At 36.9% G+C, this 19,465-nt stretch overlaps 3 protein-coding genes and 1 pseudogene across 3 annotated transcripts in view; all 4 read left to right on the top strand.

Annotated features, from left to right (window-relative positions):
- The window catches only part of LOC101303516 (probable N-acetylglucosaminyl-phosphatidylinositol de-N-acetylase-like), a 6,312-nt gene extending 3,670 nt beyond the window's left edge, over window positions 1-2,642 (top strand). The window contains exons 8-12 of the mRNA XM_004299387.1: window positions 114-181; window positions 1,080-1,131; window positions 1,421-1,581; window positions 1,803-1,896; window positions 2,439-2,642. Of these exons, the coding sequence (XP_004299435.1) occupies window positions 114-181; window positions 1,080-1,131; window positions 1,421-1,581; window positions 1,803-1,869 (348 nt within the window). The 3' untranslated portion in view covers window positions 1,870-1,896; window positions 2,439-2,642. The remainder of the gene's footprint in view (window positions 1-113; window positions 182-1,079; window positions 1,132-1,420; window positions 1,582-1,802; window positions 1,897-2,438) is intronic.
- On the top strand, window positions 2,478-10,071 carry LOC101300920 (disease resistance protein At4g27190-like). The gene is made up of 7 exons (XM_004301150.1): window positions 2,478-2,543; window positions 2,921-4,017; window positions 4,204-4,298; window positions 6,314-8,685; window positions 9,142-9,519; window positions 9,612-9,935; window positions 10,027-10,071. Exons 4-7 carry the CDS (start codon window positions 6,316-6,318, stop codon window positions 10,069-10,071), a joined length of 3,117 nt encoding a protein of 1,038 aa, XP_004301198.1. The 5' UTR covers window positions 2,478-2,543; window positions 2,921-4,017; window positions 4,204-4,298; window positions 6,314-6,315.
- Window positions 10,062-11,979, top strand: LOC101303226. The gene is made up of 2 exons (XM_004299386.1): window positions 10,062-10,292; window positions 10,591-11,979. Exons 1-2 carry the CDS (start codon window positions 10,158-10,160, stop codon window positions 11,383-11,385), a joined length of 930 nt encoding a protein of 309 aa, XP_004299434.1. The 5' UTR covers window positions 10,062-10,157; the 3' UTR covers window positions 11,386-11,979.
- Window positions 11,980-17,402: 5,423 nt separating this feature from the next.
- Window positions 17,403-19,465, top strand: part of LOC101300630 — a 15,405-nt pseudogene continuing 13,342 nt past the window's right edge.

The following is a 19,465-nucleotide window of genomic DNA, read 5'->3' as shown; positions in this document are numbered from 1 at the left end:
TTTTTGGTGGTGCAATAAGCATCATTTAACGGACTACTTCATGGTGAAATGCACACCTAATCTCGTTCTGATCACATATTGCATTTCTAACCATTTCACATGGGGTTTTACAGATACTTACTTTTGATAATTATGGAGTTTCGGGACACTGTAACCACTGTGATGTGCATTATGGTGTAAGGTATGCTGAACACCATTTTTTTTTATCACCTCCAGTTACTACTTGTATAGTTTAAAATGATTCTGGTAAATAAATACCCATGTATGTTATTGAAACTTATGTTACAACTTGATGACTACTCTTCACATCACTTGCTGGTTATTTGTCTATCCGTGGACATTTAATCCTTTTATATTTCAACACTTTCAGACAGATCATAAGTTGGAAATTTCATGCCTTAAAAAGAATCAGGAGTGTTATAAGTATGTTGTGAATAGTGCCATTATTTGATAAACTTTGATTAAAAGTTTCCAAGTTCTAGTAAGTTGGTCTAATTAAGATATGTATATGGTTATCTAAGATGATTTATTCAATTGTTTGTTTATATGTTACTGTTAACCTATATTCAGTCCTTACAATTTATTGGATATGCTGTTTTCGTAACGGTAGCTGTGAAGTTTACATGACGGCTAGTTAAAGCAGCTTAAACTCTTTATATGTTTAATCCTTTCACTTTATGTATTTCGCAAGGTGATAAGATGAAAGGGATAAATATCTATTGATGGTCGCAGAAACTTTTTATTGTTTTTTGTTTTGTTTCAAATTGAAAAGGTTTTCCTGTTAGGTATCTTGCACAACATATAATAGAGATGATTGCACTTGTGAAAATTCTTTTGATTGCCATGACTAGTAACGTATAAGAAAATGATGTAACTGCCTGCTTTTAATTAATTTTTTTTATTTTTAAGGCCAAGTGTTAAATGAACTCAGCTAGTTGCATATTGTCTGAACCCTTTTCAGGGGATATACATTTCCATGATAGGCCATTTTGTGCTCTTATTTGTTTACTTACTGAATTCATATCTGATTACATTGACAGTTTGCTCCAGTCTATTTAATAATTGTTGATGTTGCAAAGCAGGAAGCTTTTAAATGCATCGTCACAGAGGAATATTGAAGCCTGGGAACTTGTATGATCTCTTCTTTTGATCCTTTAAAAAAATAATCTTTGTCATTTTAGTTAACTCGCCCAGTGACCCACAGTATAATGTTTAGACTTTAGAGTATCCCGACCCATTGACAATGTGATCCTTCCTCTGATTATGATTTCCTGTTTCACGTCAACCAATTGATGATGCATTTAAATACTCGTCATTATAGTACTTCAATGATTGTGAAAGAAGTAGCATCGCTAGCTATGCTTACCGCATATGTTGAATCTGTTAGATAATTTTCTTTTGTTTCCCAATCCATTGTTAGGTCAGTACAAACATATTCCGCAAGTATAGTGGACCAGTGGATATATGGTTGTCCAATATATATTCCATGCAATGCTCAAATGAAATGTTGCATTGCTTGGTAAATGAGCAACCCCGAAAGAGCTTCCGGGCGATGGCACAACATGCAAGCCAATGGGTTTGGTAAGCTTTCACTTGTAATCTGTTGAAAGTACATGGAATGTTTTTGTTATTCTCATACATTCTTCCTTGTTTTTCTTTCTTGTGTGAATCTTGTTATACTTCCATCAACTACAAGAACTCCAAGTAATAACTTCTTCAACATCCCTAGATTGGACATATTTCTAAAATTAAGATAGTCTAATGAGCTATCATTCTTTCTAAAATTCGTTTTATATTTTCAGGTTTCGCAAGCTTTTTGTGGCATTTTCCAGTTGCACCTATGTGAACATGCTTAGAAAGATGAAGTAGCTTCTAAGATCCTGTACTTGTGTTTTGGTAAGTCTTCTCCCCTCATGATATACGGCAGGTAAAGACATGATTCCTTGTTCTATATGCTGTTTCTTTCTCTTTTCTGAGACATTCATTTAGAAAAGTGATTGGAGACCTTACAATATTGGGCACAGTTTCACTGCTTCTGGGACAACATTTCATTGTGAGTTTTGAGTCAGTAATAAGATCCCAATCTGGTGGAATAAAGTAGTTCTTTATTCTTCTGCCCTTTTGCTATCCATGAAATAGAGATGCAGGAAGCTTCTGTCCAATTTTGTTTTGTATAATTAATAAGCCTCTCTATAAGAAAATGGTAGGAACAAAATGGTTTGTGTAATTGATAAGCCTGTCTATAAGTACCTCAAAGTTTTAATTATAGGAACAAAATGGTTGATTTTGTGCAGTTATGTCAAAAAAAGATAAAAATAATACAAATAAGAAACTACTTGAATGATCAGCTTTCATCAGTGAATGACATGCTCATTCTAATTGATTTGTTGCAGGTACATTTGTTCTCATTAATTATATTGCAATTCTTCTTTTGTCAGGTTGGCCAGCATATTGTTGGAATCCTGAAGGAGTTCGATTAGCTGAATTTATTCTGGATAATTACATCTATCGGTGGTATCTTAATTTGCACCTTTACGGTTCAGGTAAGGACTTCATTTGAAACTTCAAAAAACCACTCCCAGTTGCGCACTGCTGTAAATCTTGCATTCCTCTATTCTTTTTTTCTTTTGGCAAAGAAATCATGACTTTCTTAACAGAATATCTGAATTTTGTTTCTTTGAAATGCTTTATTAAACACTCTGCAAGTATTGAGAAAGCTAACATGTAATTATACACTCCAACCAAAGGATCAATGGGATTGCTATTTTGAGTAGTAACACGTAGTTGTATAGTTATATAATATCAGAGAGGGTTAAGCGTCATATGTATGGAAGTTCTATTTAGCGATCCATACCTCTGAAATCCTATATATGTACCTATTTTCCTTTTTCTTTTTTAAATTCCCTTCTTGTTACACCAGTTTCTCATGCGGGCTCTGGTTTGGATTTTGAAAGGCTTGTATAGTTTGCAACTGAGATGGAGAATATCAAAGATGTGGTTCCTTTCCCATTGACACCTGGCTCATCAGAACTTTAAGGAGGTTGTTAACATTCTTTGGTTCCCAAGAAGTCTGTTCCCTTCTTACCTTTACCATTTTGTATTGCGTTTTCTCAACTCAAGTTTTACAAGAAACCCAAGGTGGCTTTAATTCTGTAGGCCTGAAAGTGAAGGATTCTCATATAAGAACTAAAATGTTCATAAAACATTCTTTTGTTTGGGACAATATTCTCATATTTGTTTGATTCTTTATCATAAAAGTTGCTGAAACATTTTGAGATTGGAACAGTAGGCTGACATTTTCTTATGAATTGCTAGTGTTTGTATTACTTAAAACTGCGAAAAGAAAGTTTAAGATGAGCAGTAACAGAGAATTAAGAATACAAAAGTGAAGGTGCTTATGGACTTGACTGGGAGTTCTTCCTTCAGAACAAAGTAAAGTTGTTTATGCTTTTAAAATGCTGTCCAACTATTTTTCAGTTGGATTCAATGAGGAAGTGGTTATCAAAGAGGCCAGTATTTTTCTATGTCCGAGTTCCTTCTCCTTTTTTCTGTTAACTTTTTCTTAGTAATGCAGGAGAGGTGGTATGCTTCACGAGAATATCGACCTTCACTTAGAATTTCTTTTATTATTTTTTTTCCAGAGATTGAAGTTTTATTCAAATACACAACAGACTAATTTTTCTTCAGAGCCAAAAAGAAAGAACATAAAACAAGAAGTGAAAACAGGATTATTTTCTCAGAAAAAATTGACTAGCAGGCGGGGTATGTCGAATAAGAAATTAAGAACATGCCATCCTAATTAGCTTTTTTTCTATTTTGCATTATATATGGCAAAACAAAAACAAAAATCAAAGCATACAAAAAAACATGCATGATGAAGAAGCAACTGTTACTGATTGTCCTGGACAAAGAAAGGAATAAGGCAAAGGGAATGACCCATCACAATGCACTCATATTGAAAATTAAGATGCTGGCCCCGCGTAAATGTTGTCCAGCACTCACGGCACCGCCGACCAAGTACATTCCTAGCCTTTCTTAATTCACAGTAGTGCATTTTGTTGCTCTGTATTTGGAATTTTGGATAATCTACTTCTCTGAGAAACAAGTATTGCCTCTCGATTTTCTTATTCAGTTATCATGATAATCATCTGTTCTTTAACTGCTTATAATATATAATGCATGCTCTATATTTCTCATCTACAGACCTGACTGGAGTGTTTTCGCATTCCTGATCCGGTGTTCCGGGGGAAGGATAAAGGATTTGAAGAGCTAACTAGCTTTCATTCATACCATATAAGGTACGTTCTTCAGTTTCCTTGTTTACTTTTACTAGTTTCCACCCGCGCGTTGCTGCGGGCTAGGGCCTAGGAATAGTCGACAACTGTTTGTTTACTGGTTGTACAAAACCTAGTTAAACATGGTTAAGCCATTCCAAATCCACCACCGAACCCCCCCCCCCCCTCCCATATTCTTCCAGCAGCACATCCACATTTTCAAATCCACCTCCAGCACTCCTTCAATTCCGCCTTTCCCATGCCTCCTCCTTTCTCAAATCCACCACCAACAGCATGGCATGCCCCCTTGTCAAAACCCACCATGGCCACCACTAAACCTCCTCCGACATCGGCTCCACCACGTCCTCCGGCTCTACCACCATTACCTATATAGCCACCTCCAACACCATCAATCCGGCTCCAAAATTACCACCACCAGCCCCCACCTGCTCCACCGGCAAACCAGCGCCCAGTTTCTTTTCCTCATTTTGTCCTCCGTATTTAAGTATGGGTTTCACGATGGAGGGAAATTGAACAGGGGCAAAACCGTTATTTTTCAGACCAATGGCAATCTTGTAAATAAGTCTAAAACAGGGGGAGCACTGTCATTCCACACGTGGAATGAACAGTACTAATAGCTTAACAGTATTATATGTACTAGCATTCTAGCCTGTGCAACCGCGCGGGCAAAAGCGCTCATGTAGGGCTAGGCAGGGACGGGATAGAGCTAATTCTACGGCCTGTCTCAGCATTGAACTTGGAACGGGACGGGTTTTGCGTTTTTTAGATTTCATCTAATCCGGGCCCAGGCCCTATCTCTGTCGGGACGGGTCTAGTCCCAGATAAAAAAGTTAAAAGTAAACATGTAAGCAAAAGAAAGAGTTCCATATTTTTATAGTGCTCTCTACTCTATTAAGTATTAACAAGTAGTTGTAACATATTTACAAGCTCAACACGGTATAATAAAATGTTTATATTGCTTACTTTCTCTAAACATGTCATCACTACTAGGGTTTAAGAAGAGAATCTATAACAATCAATAAATTAAAATATTAAAATCATTGTTATTGAATTATGGATAGCTTAGTAACTTAAAGAAACAAATAGCTAAAATGAAAACACTTATATAAAAGGCTTAAATCACATCTTAATCAATAAAAAATCAACATTTCTCTAAACATGTTATCAGTACTAGGGTTTAAGAAAAGAATCTATAACAATCAATAAATTAAAGGATTAAAATCACTGTTATTGAATTATGGATAGCCTAGTAACTTAAAGAAACAAATAGCTAAAACGAAAACACTTAAATGAAAGATTTAAATCATATCTTACTCAATAAAAAATCAACCATTAAAATAGTCGGAACGGGACGGGTCTAAATGAGACTTGAATTATCTGTCTCATGTCCCGACCCATTATATAAGGATGGGACAGGACGGGACGTACCTGACGTTTTGAGATTACTTGTCCTGTCTTGGCAAATTTCGAGACGGGCCCGGAACGAGTTTAGGATTACGGGATTTTATGCCCACCTTTACGCTCATGTCCCAACATAATAAACATGGAGAGATAAACAAAGAAATTCTGCAACCACTTAAATAGAAGTAGTATTACCGTGATACAAAATCAGTGAAGCGTAAAATTTTTGTCCGTCTCATACTTTGCACAATTTAGAAGCATTCTCTGTTAACAATTGAGGGGCCACACTCACCATACTCAGCTTTTGCGATCCACATCTGCACTCACAAAATAAAATAGCTTTCAAGTAAACACTTGGGCACGGAAACATGATCCATTCAACCAGTCCGATGACGCCGCTGCGAGGGCGACCCCCCATCCGCTTAATATAAAGAGATCTATATTTAATTTTGCGGAATTGCTCTAGCTATAGTTTTAGTTTTACCCCAACTCCTCTAAACTTTAACCTCTGCAAGAGTTAATGATCAACAGAAAACATGCATGTTTATCTTGTAATCATATAAATCATATATGTTTGATATATGTGCATGGCTGTGTGTTTATACTTATTTGTACAGAAATGGAGATTCTTGTTGCAATAGCCGGAAAACTTGCCGAGTACACAGTCGCACCGATCGGACACCAAGTGGGTTATCTAGCTCACTACAAAAGGAACCATCGAAATCTGCAGACCAAATTGGAGGACTTAGGTGCTGCCAGGGAGGAGGTTGAGCATAAGGTTGTTCAAGCTATGAGAGGAGGGAAAAGAATCGAGACTACTGTTCTGAATTGGAAGAGAAGAGTGGATGCCATCATCACAGAGGCAGAGGAATTCCTGAAAGACGGCCGCCATACTCAAACCGAGTGTCTTCATGGTTTCTGTCCTCATCTGGTGCTCCGTTATCAACTAAGCAGGAAATCAGCAAAATTGGTGGAGGAGATTGCTGAGCTTTATGGAAAAAAGGATTTCTCCAACTTGGCATATGATGTTCCTCTACAAGATCCATCCCTCTTATCTACCGGGAATTACCATGCCTTTGCTTCGAGAGATTCAAAAGTGAGGGAAGTCATGGATGAACTGAGAAATCCTGATACAGAAATGATTCTGGTGTGGGGAATCGGTGGTGTAGGGAAGACCACGCTTGTGGAAGAAGTTCTTAGGCAAGCTACGGATGACAAATTATTTGATGATGTGGTGATGGTGAGAGATGTTAAAGGTTTAGGGAACCCAGACCGAGTACAAAAAGAAATTGCCACAAAGTTAGGTATGAGCATTAATGAAAATCATTCTCTTGCTGAAAGAGCACCCATACTATGTGCTAGGATAAAAGACAAGAGGGTTCTTGTAGCTTTAGACGATGTTTGGGAAAAGATTGATCTGGTGGCTATCGGACTTCCCCGCCTGGTGAATTGCAAAGTGCTGCTGACAAGTCGACTCCGCAAGGAATATTCATTGGATATGCGCAGACAGATTTATATTCCACTTGATGTTTTGAACGAAGACGAAGCATGGAGTTTATTTGAGAAGATGGTTGGTGATGTTGTCAAAGATAGCCGCATAAGAAGCGTGGCAATTGAAGTAGCCAAGAAATGTGGACGGTTGCCAATTTTGATTGTCACAGTTGCAAGAGCTTTGAAAGACAGAACCAAGATGAGTGCATGGAAAGACACCTTGAGACGCCTTGAAGGCTTTGACAAAAAAGAATTGAAGGAAAAAGCATATTTGGCTCTGGAATGGAGTTACAATCAATTGGAAGATAAAGAACTCAAGCCGTTGTTCTTGCTTTGTGGGATTATCGTAGTTAAGAACCATATTTATTTGGGAGACTTGCTGAAATATGGTTTTGGTTTGGGTTTGATCAAAAATGTTTATACAATAGAAGAAGCACGAGATGCGTTGGATGCATTGGTTGAAAAGCTTAAAGATTCTTGCTTGTTGCTGGACAGTGATAAGAACATGCATGTTAGAATGCATGATCTCGTATGCGAGGTTGCTGCGTGGATTGCGTCCAGAGAACAACACGTCTTATCAGTTGAATATGGAGCTGAATTGAAAGAATGGCCTGATAAAGATTTCTTTAAAAGGTGCACTAAGATGTCTTTAAAATCCAGCAATATTCCCATGCTTTCTCAAGTACCTGCAGAGGAATGTCAGAAACTGGAAATGATTTATTTGTACAATGAATATGTTGCATCAACAGAAATCCCTTCCTACTTTTTTACAGAAATGAAGAAACTGAAAGTGTTGGGGATCACTGAAATACGCATGACGTCACTTCCCTCTTCTGTCGAGTGTTTGAAGAATCTTCAAACGTTGAGTTTAAAAGCATGCAAGTTGGAAGATGTAACTCTAGTTGGACATTTAACCAACTTAGAGACCCTTAGCTTTGCGAGGTCCACCATTAGACAGCTACCCAAAGAAATAGGGGAGTTGATTCGACTGAAATGGTTAGATCTGAGTGATTGTGGCCGTCTTGAAGTGATTTCACCTAATGTTCTCTCAAGGTTGGAAAAACTGGAAGAGTTGACAATGAGAAACGTCTTTCTCAATTGGGAGGGTGAAAGGGGAAGAAGTAATATTGCTAGTCTTTTAGAGCTGAAAAACTTGTCTCATCTAACTGCATTGGAGATGTATATCGAAGATGCTAATATTCTTCCGCCAAACTTGTTCTCCAGTAATTTGGTAAGATACCAAATATATATTGGTAAGGTCTGGAAGTCCGAATCTCTACTGCCCATGGCTCAGCCGACCCTCAACGAGCTAAAACTGGAGCTCACTTCCAGCAATGAATTGGGCCAAGGTATAATAACGTTGTTGAAGAAATGTGAAGATTTGAGTCTGGATGGATCTGAGACTGTTAATAGTATTGTCCGTCAATTAAATGCTGAAGATTTGCGGCAACTGATACACCTCCGTCTAAATACGGTCACCTATATCATTGATCGCAAGGTAAATTCCTTCGGCTTTATTTTGATGTATTATTCAATGATTAGTGTAACTTTATACTTGAATGATGATTAAGGGAGTCTATTGTTTTTGAAAAAAGATGAAGTCAGTTCATTGATTAACAAATTAAATTGGTGCTAGGCTGCTAGCTAGCTAGTCTCTCTTATCAGGCACCACATTAAATCTTGCTATGTTTGTACTTTGTAATAACATTGATACCTTACCAAGTTACCAGTCCTTAATTTTTCTTAACTGTTTGATGAGAATAATATCATTTTGGGTTTGGTTGAGATTGAAAAGTAAGAACAGATGGGCAAATACTTTAACTTTCCTCCGGTCATCGACAGATGATTTGAAGGTTCCTGATTTGTGTCATTTAGATCTTGTACAACCAGACTACATGCAGTATGTATTTGGAATGGCACGTATCAATAATGTTTATATGTGTACTACATGCAGGCTGTGTTCCCCTACTTAACAACCTTGAGCGTCAATAGGTTGAATCATCTAAACTTGTTGCTCTCATTTTCTATGGCTAAAAGTCTGGTGGAGCTGAAGCATCTCGAAGTGTCCGAATGTGTAATAATGGAAGAGATAGTATCTACAAGGGATCAACTCAATGGAGAAAATATCGATATCGTGTTTTGTAAGTTAGAAACGCTAAAACTGTATGACCTCCCAAACCTCGCTAGATTCTGCACTGAAAGTTCTATCGAATTGTCTCTGGTGAAGAAATTTGATATGGAACTGGGGGCATCCATCGTTGATCCTACGAGTAGTAAAAAACTTGATGGCAAGAGTGGGACTGCTGTTCTAACCTGTCTTTTTGATGCACAGGTAATTTGTTTCACTGTTTCTCAATCATGCTATGACTTCACTTGAGATATGTTACATTTTAAACAAGTTGATTACATAGACATAGTTTGTAGATAAAATTTCCGAGCTTGGAGAGATTGGAATTGTGTGCGCTTGGGAAGTTGCAGACGCTATGGAACAATAAGAAACTTGCTGATCAAGACTCCTTTCAGAAGCTCAGAGAAGTTGAGACTCTCGGTTGTGACAGTCTAATGAATATCTTTGTGCCCAGAATGATGAGAAGACTGAATGCTCTAGAAACCTTACGGATATGGTTTTGTGATTCACTAGAAGCGGTATTCGAAGTTGGAAGAACTGATGTTGAAGAAATATCTGCAGACACATCATCATCATCCCCTGGCAACTTGAAACCTTTTCACTGTCCAAGTCTTGGTTCGGTAGATATAATGGGTTGTGATAGACTGAAAAATATCTTTCCGGCCTCAGTTGCCAGAGGTCTTCAAAAACTATATGATTTGAATGTGGCAGTCTGTGATGAGGTGGAGGAAATCATCGGTGGTGAACAAGGACTGAAAACAGAGCTTCCCCTCTTCGAGTTCCCAAAAGTAAGACGTGTGTATTTGAGTGATCTGCCCAAACTTTGTAGATTCTATCCAGGAATGCATGTTTCCAAGTGGCCGTCACTCACATATCTGTACATGTGCGGATGTAATAGAGTGAAGATGTTTGCCGCAGAACTTCCAAATTTTAAGGGTCACCCTCTAATTGAACAATCTCTCTTTCTAATTGAAAAGGTACGCACTTTTCCCTTTTTTTATTAAATAAAAAAAAGAAAGAATATATATAAAAAAATCCTCTTAGTTTCTAATTGAAAATTCATGTACTGAACTTTTTAATTTTCTTTGTTAACATTTATAGAGCTCAATGCCCATTGCTTGAAAAACAGCAATCAAGCAAGATTTGACTCTCGCATTTCTTTATAATCCTCCTGACTTCGTATTTATCTAAAATTGATGAAAAACCTTCCGAGTCTTATATTTCTAATAATTGGAAATTCACTGCTTCTCAGTAGATGCATGCTATATTTGACAGGATTCATTTCCCAACTTGGAATTATTAGACGCGGACTTGTCTGACATATGGTACGGTCCATCATCCCCAGCAGAGTTCTTTAGCAGACTAAAATCTATTACGTTTGGCTCTCTGTATGGCTCTCGCGATTGGACGACACCTTTCTCCAAGCAAGCCACAATAGATTTTCTTCAGAAATTACAGAAGCTTGCTACACTTTGCGTCAGGCGCAATGATTTCACGGAACTATTTGTCAGTCAAGAAATTAACAGCGGTGAGGAGATACATCCAGTTGGGCTCTCAGGTGTAAAAACTTTAGAGATCTATTGCATGGACAAGCTCCTGCAATTAGGGAACGGGAACTCTCAAACAGCCGGCCCACTTTTCCCAAACTTAGGCACTCTTGATGTGGGTTATTGCGAGTTGTTAAAGAGCCTAGAGTCATCCTCAATATCCTTCCGCTATCTAACAAATCTGAAAGTACAAATGTGTCGAAGATTGGAGTACTTGACAAGTTATTCCGTAGCTAAGAGCTTAACACAGTTGACAAGACTGGAAGTGGAGTATTGTTATGTGCTGAGAGAAATTATAGGGGCAAGCAACGAAGATGATCATGATACAGAAGGGACTTGTGAGATTGCTTTCAGCCGCTTGCAATATGTGAGACTTTGGGAGCTACCAAGTCTGCGAAGCTTTTGTTCGGGAAATTGCACTGTCAGACTCCCGTCCTCAACAGAGTTAGATGTCATGGCCTGCCCGATTGAGTTGAAGATTTCTTCTGAAGGGGTCCTGCTCAGTAATGAAATACCAAATTAACAAGAGGATCTAGATGATGATTATAATGAAGGAGATAATTGATTAATTATCATTGAATTTTATGAGAGTGTGGAGGAAGGTATGAATTCTTTCACATTTTATTTATTTCCAGTAGCTTAATTTTTTTTAGTGCTGCTATTCTGTCACTTTTCTCACTCTTGACACTTTAAACATTTCTGTTGGTAATCCTAAATTGATCTCTGAGAATATTTTCAATGCATTATGGGGATTATCATTACTAGCGTACACTACAAAAAAAGTAGGCAGCACCCACATTTCTTATTTGTGGACATTGATGGATACAAATTTACTGACCATCTTTATTTACCCATTAAAATACTCACCTTCTTAATCTATTGACACATGTCTATTTTATTATCAAGAATAAAGTTAAATAATTTAAACTGTCAATAAACTAAAAAGATAAATATTTTGATGGCAAATAAAAATATCAGTAAATTTGTATCCGGAATGTAGTCACATTTACCCACATTTTTTCACGGGGAACGCAGTTTGTCACTGTGCAGCAACATTTAATGGTATTGCCACAAAGTCACAATTCCCTTGTATCCTTTAGACTTCACAATGGGCCCACCACCGTGAAAATATCATAACTATCTCACGTTTGTAGCTTAAACGTGGCTCAATGGATTAATAAAAGAAAAAGAAAAAAACAAATTATATATTTACATTTAATTTCAATTTCTCTATAGCTTCTGTGCAGCAAAAAAAAAAAAAAAAAAAAAAACCCCAATTAAACTGGAAAGGAAAACCGTTGATAAGATTCAAAAATACAATAATTCAAAGCTACATGTTGAAAAGGGTAATCACTTGTACATAATTCCTTCACTATTACATAAGATTGTCATAATCTCAATGTTCTTCAGAGTCACCATTAAGGAGAAATAATAATGAAATTTCCAACCTATTGATTATGATCCCATGATTCCAACTTCCAGAATATCTATTTCAAAGAGGGATTTTCTGTACCCTAGCTGCACAAGCTGCATGAGTGGAGTCATCCATCCAAAATATATACCTACACAGATGCACACGAAAATTTAGCTGTACTGTACATGAAATATGCAACTAGCAATCAATCTTCTCTGTCACTGTAGACAATTGAACACTACATAACTATAGATTAATGCGTACGATCTTTCATGAACAACTATATATATATATTCCTCTCCAAAACAATATATATAACAAGAGTCTACAGACAAAGAAAAAAGTTATTCAAATAATTTGCATTCAACTCATAACTCCCACCTAATCAATAGTAGAAAATTCTCAGTTTATTCCCATAAACATATTCTAAGCAAGGAAGAACAGAAGCCAATATGAAATGGTAAATATAGGAAGTTTACGGCTCCTTACTGGTAAATTTATTAAAAAGTTCTTCAGGCAAATTTGATCTTCTCCTGGTAGTTCTTCATATTTAAAATTGCCCAGTGACTCAGATTGCTGCAACTCATGCTGCACAATTATAGTGGAACTGTAAGCAATTTGTAAGGCAAATGAGCATCATACATAAAATGATGATGATCAAGATTAATTCATTCGGTTAAGTATCCAGCCTCTACAATAATCAACTATTAACAATTGAATATATATACATGTATATACACATCTAACCTGACCAAATTAGATACGAAGCTATGCCAGCCATGTCTCAGAAATCCAAACTTGAAGGAGTTAAACACATTGAGGCGTGCTGACCCTGCCATTACCCAACTTTTAAAATTACCACATTATTTATTCCAATCAAGTGTTCCGCTACTATGACACAAAAATGATGATGATAAAGAGTAAATTGTTACCTACCGTCAAAAAGAACAAGTATTAAACAACCACATACTGCTTTTCGAGGCTTGTAGCTTCTGTATATGGCTTACCTTGAAGGTCCCTGCACACTGAAACTTGGTGTCATATTAGAAACAAGTTAATTTCAAATACAAAACTAGTGTGTGTTTCTGGTATTGAATGACAACAATTGACTAATTTTATTTGGATGATACACCATGTTACAATTGCTAAAAAGGCAGAGGAAAGCACTAAAGGGTTCTGAACACTTCTGTTAACCATGATTCTCATCTAAAATACAGAGACAACTACAATTTGAGCAAAAGAGAAGGTAACAGAGATATGAAAGTAATAAAAATCCTGAGAAACCTTGAATCATATCGTACTAAATTCTTACAGCCAAATGATAGTTCAATTACAAGGTTCACGTAATCTTTATTGTAATCCCCATTTAAGACTATGGAAACCCATGTACAAGGTGCATATATTGTCCATAAGTAATCAGAAAATTGCATACCTTGTAGTCTTGTACAAAAGCTAATTGTAAACTTTGTCATAGCAGTCTCTCTCTCTTTCTTTTTTCCCTATGTTCCTGCAAATTGTGAAGTTCTCAAAACATCATTAAAAGACAATAGTGCAACCTAGGATTATAAACCAAACAAGTAAATTGAAAGATAGGTGGTAATCGGGGTCTAACTATTAAGCAGCAGGTTTTAGGCATTTACTGGCAATAATTGTCTAATTTTACTTGATTGATAATTTGATAAACCATCTTAGAAGTGCCAAAAACAAACAATAACTATGGAACTTGAACTAAAATGACATTGCGAAAAATTTAAATGCAACTAATCGTTGATCCTAGATCCCAACAACAATATAATTCTAACCTACTATAGATCAAAAGGCTAACAAAGAAAAGAACATAAAAGAGAGTCTGTACACGTGAAGTTGAAGCAGGGTAAGGGAGCTGCTACACAGGTGGTATGTTGGAGAAGCCTTGTTTTGTATCCTTTGTAAGCATAGTAAGCAATCCCCGGAATCTCATCAAGAATCGCAAGGAATAAACCTGAAATTTCAAAACCCTCAAATAAAAAAAATTTGAAAATAATCAAACTAAGTTGTGAGACGCGCGGGTGAGGTTAGGGCTCTGTCACCGGTGACGCGGATATAGGCCATGACGCCGCCGATGACTTAAGCCGATCGTTCTGATGACGAGAAGAGCGATGGCGATAGTGATCTCCTTAGGTCGAGGTTTGGTGTTGACGGTGGAGGAGGTACGGTCTCCATCGATCATTACATCTTCGTCGGTAATGAAGAATGCATGAAGATTTTCAGGTTCGGAATTGGTAGTGGTAGTAATTGATCCTTCTCGTCAATTACTTTAACGAAGCAATGAAGGCATTGGTTTCCCCTTTGTAGTTCAATTCTCCGTCAGTCCATCTTATACCCTCATTACCTGAAATTCTGCCCCCTCATTACCTGAGAGGCTGTTGTGGAAAAACTACTGAAAACGTATCTAGATCCGTGTATATATGATTATGTGCAAGTAATGTGGCAATTTTGATTTTAAGGCTAGAAAGTTTGTGACACTAAGTCCCAATGATCAGAGGTGAATGGTGATGATCCTAATCCTAATTGTCAATGCTGCATTCCATATTGACTAAAATGAATTCCTACTCAAAAAATATATGCGCGCCCTGTTCTGAACATTGTAGATTAGTATGATTTTACTGAAATACTGAAACCTCTTTGCAGTGGCGTAGGGAGGGTAGGGCGAGAAGGGTCAATTGACCCTTCTAGTTATTTGAATTAAGCAGCCATTGGTTGAACTATTTGGTAATCACATATATAAACTATAATTAATGACCCTCCTCACATAAGAAAATCTGTAAAATTGAAACGGAAGATGATCAAAAGTTTTGATCTTATGGCCCATTCACCCCACAAGTCCAGTGTTTGGACGGGTGTCCATCATGTTTTAACTTTTTACTGCATTTTATTTATTAAGTGGCCAATTAATAATGATTCTGTCCTATAAATCAACACAGTTAAACAATATATATATTTAGATTTATACACCCTTTTTTCACTCATGGTCTCTAGCAAATCAAGTCAAAATTAGAAGAATGTAATATAAAGTAATATATCTAATATTTTTTTTTAACAATGGATGTAATTTATGTTATTTGATGAATTCGAAGTTCATCTTTGTCCAAAACCCCCACCAACAACCAAGATTGATTGGGTTAAATAATTTATCAAATGCTGATTTTATGTGAAGGATATAGGTTGCTTAAGAAAAGTTAAGTTATGACCCTTCTAAATAATATTTCTGGCTACCCACCGCCTCTTTAAACTGTTTTTTATAATGCAACTGTGATTTCACAACACTTACTTATATGGCTCTTTATATGTGAATGCAGACTGAAACTACAAAAGTTATCATGAAGTGCATGTGGGAGCTGGAGGTAGTGGAGTTGTGGAGCAGCTTTTTGTGTCTCAGCTAGTACTTCGGAGTCGGAGTGTTGTAGTGCAAAACTCAGTTCCCGCTATTTGTCATTTTCTGTTCCTGTGTTGTAGTGTTGTACCATTAAATAATTTGGAGTTTTCGATTTATTTTTAATCTGTTGGAGTGTTGGACAAATGGACATTATATTTGTGTAATGGTGAACTTATGCAGCTGATAATTTGACATGCATTTGCACTTTTTTAGATTTGTTGCATTTGCAGGTGATAACTCGATGATAACAACACATGCATTTGGAGTTTCTAGTTGACATTGTTGAAGAATTATTATTAATTGATCTCCAAGAATTATTATTCATGCAGTCTCCAATTATTCTGTACTAGTAAACAAGATCTGGTTAACATTGTTCTGGAGCAAATGACAATGTGGACGCACTAGCATCGAACAAGAACCTGTGATTTGCTTGCTGAGCCGCGCCCAAAACGTTTAGACCGCCTCTAGGCATTTGAAAAATTGCCATGCAAACCTCATCGTGTTGTTCCATGTCCACGAGCAGTGTTCTTCTCTCCAACTCAAGGTCGGCTCCCTTAAAGTGAAGTGTCATGGATGACACAGTATATACTGTACGGATCTGGTAACACAAATCAAACTCATGGCCAGCCTCACTCTTCTCCAATGGTTCCCATCCGTACTTATTAACTCCGCCACAGCTTGCTTCACGATCAAGAAAGCCTCCTCAACAATGTAACTGTAGGGCGCTCCGGAATCGATGACCATTCCTCCACTGGCCATGAACATGTTTGGATCGATTTGGAGAAGAGCCCCGTTTAAACTTATACCATTCAGTTTCAAGAAATAATGGCTACTTTGGTCTCCCAAAAACCGTGTGCTACGTACATTAAGACCTGTAAGTTGAGCATCATCACCGAAATGTAACAGTGCTTGGTCCTCAAACCGTAATGGAAGGCAGTAGGATAATTTTAAGAGGGTGATCGACCTCAACTGCTGTATGATACTAGTAGGATCACCCTTCCCTAATCCGAGAATTCCTGAAATCAGATTTGGTTGGCTATGAAAAAGATCCGAGAAGTCCATCTTATTGTAGATTCCTAGACCAAATGCCACATTTTGGATGGCTTGTTTTTGCTCATTTTCATCCAAGAAAAAGAACACGTCTAGTGCAAAGCCACCTCTAGTGAAAGAGCCATCAGCGAAGTTGATCTCGTAGATACAATATCCAAATCCATCGTGGGAAAGATGTGGAGGAACACAAAGAGGATGGTTTACTTCTGATTGTTTGACTGAATGACTGATGAATCATTTGGGTTTCATTGGTTCTTTCTTGTACCAAACTGAAACTGAAATTCATGATTATGTATCAAACTACATTGTCAAGTTCAAAAGGCTGTAATTAACTCCCCTGTTTTACCTGATTGGGGAACATGTTTCTCTTTGATTTGATCTTATCAATCTTCTTTTCATTACATTTGGGTTTCATTTTATGTAGTAAAAGATCCATGATTTGGTGCTCTTATTGGTTTTTGAGGTTCCTTCAACCCATCATACACTCTGTAGTTTGTAAATCGATATTGAATTCTCACTACCATTGATGATTTCTCATAGCATTATAGCCTTTCAGGGGTTTCAGTTCACAGCAGGACAGTCAGTTTTAGTTCTTTCGTTTTATGAATTGGGTATAGCTGAATAAAGTTATGTTTTTTTACTGTCTGCAGGTGCAATCTAGATGGCGTGGTTATTGATTATTTCGTCTGTGATTGTGATATGGATAGCTTCTCTGCTCAAAATCCTCCATGGTTCATACTCACCTTCCGAGGGCGCTTTCTTGAATGATTCTAATAATGGTGGGTGGTCTGCTCGAGCTTTCTATTTTAAAGGGTGCTTTTTATTATTGGTTAGTAAAATGAGTTTATTATCTCAGGTGGCGGTGCCAAGAAGAAAAAACTGTTGCTGGTTGTTGCTCACCCAGATGACGAGTCTATGTAAGCATAGCTTTACACATTGCTTTATCATGTTTCAAGTCCAATTGCCTTTAGTTTCAGCTGAGTTTTTTTTAGTCTATATTTTGTTGGGGCTCTTCAATGTTGGAATGGTATGAGGGAGAATTTCTCTTCATCATATAAACATCAGATTGCTTCTAATGCCCTTCAAACATGGTGGCTACGTATATTGCTGAACTCAATTCTTGTCCTTGACAATTAATACAACTAGGTCCTGAATGGAAAAGAAAGTCTAATTCGATTCCTAAAAAGCCTTATTCTCGGGGTAATTGTTGAGGTTTTATATTTTAGAGAGGAAATCTGTTCTCGGTGGCTGAATTGGTAATCTTATCCATAGGATTGTTATATATTGTTAAAAATCTTTGTTGCATATCTGCAGGTTCTTCACTCCAACAATAAACTACCTCACTTCGAGAGGGCATAATATTCACATCTTATGCTTGTCAGTTGGTAACACTCATCCCTATATTTCTGCATCCTTTTACATTTTGTGGCAAGCGCTGGTCTATCCTTTCTCCTTTTTGGTACTTCTATTAAATTTATACCTCTATAAAACTAAAGCCATAAACCTTCTCACAGATAAAAAAATGTTGTGCTTCCTTTTCTCTTATTAGGCTTGAAACAAGAACTTTTACCCTTTATTGTATGTAAATATGTTTAGCATTCCCGTTGTGGACCAAGACAAGGTAGAATCCCATGCCTTATTTGAGAATGGTTTTACTCGATACATCAAGTGTATCAAATCTAGAAGCACACAATTCTGACCTATTCATGGAGATAGTTAAGGTCATATGACAAGAGAGTTGGTGAAAATAAATATTCTGCACTGAGGTGTTTAGGACTATAACAGTACTCAAAACTTTTGTATGATGGTTATCTGTAACCGACAGGAAAATCTCCTAATTTATCCATCTCTCTTTTCTTTTTTTTTTTTTTTTTTCTTTTGTTTTTTTGAGCATCGAAATATATCTATTAGAATTCTGGGCTATCTCTCCTTTTAACAGAAGGGATATCACTTAAATTTCAAGCCTATTAGTGTGTGTATTATTTCCACAACTTACATTCGAATTGCATTTTGAGTAGCAATTTATACAAGGGTTCTTTTCCATCAAGTGTTTAGAATAAAAGTAAGACCGTCTCTTTGATGGAAAATGCCTTTCAAATCTTTCTGTCTATTCATTGTACAGTAGTTTTAGGCTTTAGCCTCTTTACCATTGCTTATACTGATGGTAACTATTGTTATGCAACTTTCCAGGAATATGCAGATTAATTTACACTTGCCCTCTATCATGTCTGGTATTGAGTTTTTTTTAATTACTGTTCAGTTTCATCTGTATGCAGGCGATGCAGATGGTAAAGGAAATACTAGAAAAGATGAGCTCTACAAGGCTTCTGCAACGCTCAAGGTGATGTAGAATTTGGAACTAGAGAGATGAGGCTTTTGTAATTAATTTGTAATATAGTTGTGACTTTGTTAGCTAAAATTTAAGCTTCTACTTGCACCAGCACAGTGCTAAAGCTATGTGTGCTTTTAAATTTATTTCATCCCATTATGAAAACTTTTAAATATATTTAGTCTTTTTGTTCTTTTGATACATTGCTGAGTACTTCACCAGAGCATTCACATTGTTTTACAACATTTGAAATTGGGCATGCAGGTTCCACATCAACAAGTCAAGATTCTGGACCATCCAGATCTTCAGGTTCTACTCAATTATGTAACTACCACCTCTTGTTTTAGTACCATCTTGAGAGTCTATAACCATTTATTCTTAAATCCTTAGGATGG

The sequence above is a fragment of the Fragaria vesca genome, linkage group LG5, assembly GCF_000184155.1.
Source record: "Fragaria vesca subsp. vesca linkage group LG5, FraVesHawaii_1.0, whole genome shotgun sequence".
NCBI classification, from domain to species: Eukaryota; Viridiplantae; Streptophyta; class Magnoliopsida; order Rosales; family Rosaceae; genus Fragaria; species Fragaria vesca.
This window is presented reverse-complemented; position numbering and strand designations above follow the sequence as displayed.